Here is a 5,791-nt window from a genome sequence, read left to right on the forward strand (position 1 = left end):
AGACTGGACAGAGTGGGAGGTCCGGGAGTCCTCCTTTGTCCTGGAGGGAGACAGTGGTCTACCCTCTGGCTCCTGGGGGAGAAGGGCCTGGCAGTAGGAGTCAATCTCCTGCTCACAGTCCCTGATGGCACGCAGTCTCTGGACTGAGGCCTGGAGCTCCTCCAGCTGGTGGGCCAGAGACCCCAAAAGGGAGCAGACCCCACATGGGGAAGTGGCCATGCTCCTGGGCCCCAGAGCCTGAAAAAGGGACAGGCAGTCCGCGCAGCCGAGAGCCAGAGGCTCCATCTGCGTGGAGCCCAGGACCATGGGCTCGATCTGGGTGGCGGTCACTGAGGTGCCTGAGGTGCCCGAGGGGGGGCCGTAGAGCCCGAGGGGACCCGAGGGGTGCGGCACGTGCCCATCAATGTCATGTCTCTGGTAGGCTGGCTGTGGCTGGGACTGTCTACCCTGGGGGGTTCGCAGGCAGGGTCTCGGGCCCTCCTGCGCCCCCTCCTGCTTGAAATCCACACTAACTCACACGCCAGCAGACAAGCGCGCCTGTTTGCGCAGCCTGTTCGTGTGGCTCCCTGGGGGGCTGGGCCAAGTAGGGGCCTGGGCGGGGCTTGATCCCCCTGCTCCACGCAGCCGCCTCCTTCCCACCACAGCCCTGCTTGCCTCCGGCTGTGTTGGGGGTCAGCGCGGGGCTCCGTGGCTGCTGGGGGTCTCTGGTGGGCTTTGGGGGAGCGGGGGCGCAGCCAGCTTTCACCTGCACGTCTCTCGCTACTCTGGAGCCTAACTGGGGCTTTTTTTGCTGTTTGGCAGGCCCTTTTAAACTGCGCGCATGCACAGTGGGCCTGCCGTCGGGGAAAGCTGCTCTCGGGCAAGGGGGGGGCCTGCCCAGGATTTTTGACCACCCCTAGATTAGATGATGTCTTGAGGTCCCTTCCAGTCCTGTTTTTCTATGTTTTTATGATAAAATAGGCAACACATATGGAATAATAAAAACAGGAACAGATACAATCCCAATAAAACATGCCTTTGAAAAACAACTCATGGAAATACCAGGGTTTTTTAAAACTTAATTTAAACAATTTAAATTTATTTTTAATTTTCAGGTTCTTGCCAATAAAGAAGTGATTCTAAGTGGAGGTGCCATAAATTCTCCACAGCTGCTTATGTTATCTGGAGTTGGAAATGCAGCTGATCTCAAAAAAATAGGGATCCCTGTTGTGTGTCACCTTCCCGGTAAATATATTGTTTTTATCTTTCATCTCCCTAAGAGCTTGGTTGAAAGCCCACTACGGTCATTGCACTGACTCCCACTAATTTAATTGGAGTTAGAACTAGTGTCTGTGGACTGAGAACAGCTACCGTTAAAATCAGTTAAAAGACTCCCACTGATTTTAATGTGCCTTTCCATATAACGAGGTATGATACCCATGTTTATCACAACTATAGTAATAGATAAATAATAAAACCTCTTTGTTGTAAAAGACATTTTAATTTAGAACTATGTATTCACTTTGATCCACAACTGATTGGCTACAGAAGCTAAAGAACATTTTATACAAAGATGGAAAGTATAATGTAGACCTTAGCACCTTTGGTTGAAAAAGTTGCTACTGTGGCACGTGGCAGATGATATTTCTGCAACTGTTTAGCTGACTATTTGCATTTGTTACCCTATTTTTGCTCACAGTTGTACAAACTGTGCAAAATAAATGCAGAATTGTAGACTTGTATTATTAGAAAACTGGTGTTCAAATTATCCCTATTAGGTCCAAGATTCGAAACATCTTGAAGCTAAACATGGGGATTTTCTTGTATCCTTCAGCAATCAAACATGGGTTGGATAAATACATCCAGTAGGGATGGATGTGCCCCATGGGTCTTGTGTGTTACATCATTGCCTGTTTTAGGGGTTATTTCCATTTCTTTTCAGACTAGTCTGTAATAGAAAATGTATCTGCTCTATGTAAGTTTTACTGTTTGCTTGTATGCAGTTTCTTGGATGTTTTTATGTTTCATCAGGGGTAGGCCAGAACCTTCAAGATCATTTGGAAGTGTACATTCAGCAGAAGTGCATCAAACCAATTACTCTCTATAAAGCCCAAAAGCCTATTAAAATGGCAAAGATTGGTATAGAATGGCTCTGGAAGTTTACAGGTATGTAAAACCAGCACAATTCAGTTCTATAGGATTACCAGAATTGGCTTGTATCTAAACTGCACATGCCAGAATGGTAGAGCCTTTCTCATGAAGCTTTATTATTAAATACTCTGCAGAAATTTAAGAATTTTAAAATTGGGTTTTATATGGGACAGATTATGTAGTTTCTTTAGCTTTAACCTGATTTATTTCTTCCAAATCAGAATTTTTTAACAGATAAAATATTTATAGTAACAAATTAGATTGAATTTTATAGTAATTTTGTAGTTTTGTTTTATAAAACTACTGTTGCATTCAGGGGGGACTTCTTTGAACATATGCCTTTGTGTGAATGTATGCTCTGTAAGCCTCTGAGAAAAGCTATTACCATAAATGAAGTTAGCTGACAGAGAAGATGTTGTCTAGCGAGCAAATATACCTGATTAAATTCATACTCTATAAAGTTACCTCACTCCACGGTCCAGATACTCCTAAAATGTACTTGGAAGTTCTGAATGGCCTTTGTTATATAATGCACACGCTTTCTTAACAGGGTTTGGTCCCAAGTTACACTAAGATGAATTGCCAAGATTTTTCTTAGTAAGTAAAATATCTGTGAATTTACATCCTGTGCATTGTCACTGTCTTAGCATGCTGGCCCAGTAATCTTATTTCATATGAATGGTTTATTTATCACTGCAAGTCAGTATTTGGCAAGGGCTGCATTGTGGCAGCATAGAAACCCAAGGAGAGTGCAATAAAGCAATGTGGGAGGACAACCCAGTTCTGTTGATCTTTTACTTTCTTTTGTACTTTCTTTTTCGTGTTGAATCCTTTTAGCTTGCATTATAGTTGCTTTTGTAGGCCTCTGGTTAATTAACTTGGCCTGACTTAATACAAGTGAGGCTAAGTATAAAAGGAACTGAGCCACAGGCAAGAGTCAGTTCTAAGAAAGGCTGGCTCAGAATTTGATTAGTGAAGATCAGAATGTCCCAGTTGGACCACAGTATGGCACAAGAATATTGCTTTTCTGATTGCATTTGTCCTGGTCTGATTAAGTAATATTGTAGGCCTTTGTTTAAGGAAGGAGTTAAAAGGGGTCTCAGTGTTCTGAGATGTGTTCCTCAGATGTGTTGCTGAGGTTCATATCTCCAGATATAATGAAGTTCCAGCATCCCCTAGAATTAGCTTCTGAATTTGGGTAAGATCTCCCAAACAGGCTGGCCACATGTTAGAAATTTTTAGCAGTTTAAGATCTAGAGATGTTAAGAAGTAAGACTACTTATTTTTGTTTGCCTTATAAAAGTGCATGTAGATATGTATAGCTGTAGTTGTGCTATTATTTATTTGCTACCAATATTCATAATTTGAACATTTTAATAAAGTTTGCTTTTGCATTCACTTAATTGATGACACATTTTGCTGAGAACAGGGGCTGTCAGAAGTAACCTTCAGACCCCTAAGTCTCTTCCAGGGGTCAACACTTTGGATGGAAAAGGGTTTCCCCTTTGCATTCCATGCGTCTTCTACTGTAAAAACACTGGTACAGCAAGAAGTCATATGTATTGTATTAGGTATTAATCTGCAGAAATTACTCCCTCCTTAAACCAGCCAGGGACTCAGGAGTCACAGTCTGGCCATTTGAGCTACTTCATAGGCAGTGCAACAATGCCTTTTACAACAAAGATATTGTAACATCCCATTTTAGCCAAAACTAACTGGGATTTGTCTGTTTTTCTGATGAACAAGAAGATAATGATGTACACTGCATGCATTTGCAGTCAGTTGCACATGGATTTACATTCTTTGCGGTTTCATTCTGTATCTGACATAATCATATGTATTGGACAAATGGAGAGGTGAATTGTTCATGGAGAAATGCTAAAGAAACAAGAATTTAATAGAAATGCTTTTGTTTTTCTTAGGATATTTTGGAATGTTCTTCCTTTTGTTTTCTCTCTAGGTGATGGAGCTACTGCCCACTTGGAATCTGGTGGTTTTATCAGAAGTCGACCAGGTGTTTCTCACCCAGACATTCAGTTCCATTTTCTTCCTTCTCAAGTGATTGATCATGGCCGTGTTCCTCCCATGGTAGAAGCTTACCAGGTGTGTGGTTCAAGGATGTAAGTGATAAATGACTAACCTGATTGTCTTCTATGATGAGATGACTGGCTCTGTGGATGTGGGGAGAGCAGTGGACGTGATATACTTTGACTTCAGCAAGGCTTTTGATATGGTCTCTCACAACATTCTTGCAAGCAAGCTAAGGAAGTACAAGTTGGATAAATGGACTATAAGGTGGATAGAAAACTGGCTTAGGATACTAAGCAATGCCTTGTTATCTAGTTGGCAGCCAGTGTCAAGTGGAGTGCTCCAGAGTCAGTCTTGGGGCCGGTTTTTTCAATGTCTTAAGTGACCTGGGAGATGGGATGGAGTGCCGCCTCAGCAGGTTTGCAGACGACACCAAGCTGGGGGGGCAGGGCTAGGATTCAGAGACCATGACAAATTGGAGGATTGGACCATAAGAAATCTCATGAGGTTCAAGAAGGAGAAGTGCAAAGTCCTGCACTTAGGACAGAACAATCCCAAGTACTGGTACAGGCTGGGGACTGACTGCCTAAGCAGCTGTGAAGAAAAGGACCTGGGGGTTACAGTGGACAATAAGATGAGTATGAGCCAACAGTGTGCCCTTGTTGCAAAAAAAGCTAATGGCATATTGGGCTGTATTAGTAGGAGCGTTGCCAGCAGATTAAGGGAAGTGATTATTCCCTTCTATTCAGCACTGGTGATGCCACATCTGGAGTATGTGTCCAGTCTTGGGCCCCCCACTACAAAAAGTAAATGGGCAAATTGGAGAAAGTCCAGTGGAGGGCAGTGAAAATGGTTAGTGGGCTGGGCCACGTGACTTATGAGGAAAGACTGATGTAACTGGGCTTATTTAGTTTGGAAAAATGAAGACGGTGGGGGCAGGGCTTCAGGTGCTGAATCGATTTGGAGGAGATTCGGCCTGATTCGGTGGCCGAATCTCCAAATCTGAATCAAATCGGGACCAGCAAAAAGGTCTAAATCCATTCAAAGTGCTCCGAATCTTCGGAAAAGATTCAGAGAGCTTTGAAGATTCAGACAGTCCCTGCCCACTGGAGCCAGACTCCATGCTGGTAAGTAGGGGAGGGGGGAGGGAGGGCTGGAGGAGGAGGGAGGGGACCATGGAGGACCCCTGCCAGCCCCTATCCCCTGTCTGCTCCCCCAGTCCCCCTCCACATGGCTGCCCTGCCTGCCCCAGCTCCCAGCGCTTTAAAAAAAGCCTGACTTATTGGGTGCTGCTGGGCAGAGGGGCAATCCCCACTGCCCTATGCTGCATGGAGGGGCCTCTGCACGAGCCACCTGAGCCCCCACCCCATGAAAGTTGCCCTGCCTACCCCCACCCAGGCACTTTAAGAAAAAAAAACTCAAGAAAAACCCTGGGACTCACCACTCCTGCAGTGGCCTCGGGGCTTCGGGGGGCTTGTGCAGAGCACCCCACGCAGCATGGGGCAGTGGGGGGGCAGCGGAGATCGCCCCCTCCCCTCCCCACCAGCAGGAACTGGTGAGTCTGGGGGTCTTTCTTGGGTTTTTTTCTTAAAGGGCGGGAGCTGGGGTGGGCGGGGCAGCCATGTGGGGGGTA

At 45.3% G+C, this 5,791-nt stretch overlaps 1 protein-coding gene across 1 annotated transcript in view; it reads left to right on the forward strand.

Moving 5' to 3' along the window:
- Nucleotides 1–5,791, forward strand: part of CHDH (choline dehydrogenase) — a 42,210-nt gene that overhangs the window by 33,526 nt on the left and 2,893 nt on the right. The window contains exons 3-5 of the mRNA XM_019505012.1: nucleotides 1,095–1,224; nucleotides 2,011–2,145; nucleotides 4,091–4,233. Of these exons, the coding sequence (XP_019360557.1) occupies nucleotides 1,095–1,224; nucleotides 2,011–2,145; nucleotides 4,091–4,233 (408 nt within the window). The remainder of the gene's footprint in view (nucleotides 1–1,094; nucleotides 1,225–2,010; nucleotides 2,146–4,090; nucleotides 4,234–5,791) is intronic.

This window comes from Gavialis gangeticus, unplaced genomic scaffold, assembly GCF_001723915.1.
Source record: "Gavialis gangeticus isolate Ggan-Ray unplaced genomic scaffold, GavGan_comp1, whole genome shotgun sequence".
In the NCBI taxonomy this organism is placed as follows: Eukaryota; Metazoa; Chordata; order Crocodylia; family Gavialidae; genus Gavialis; species Gavialis gangeticus.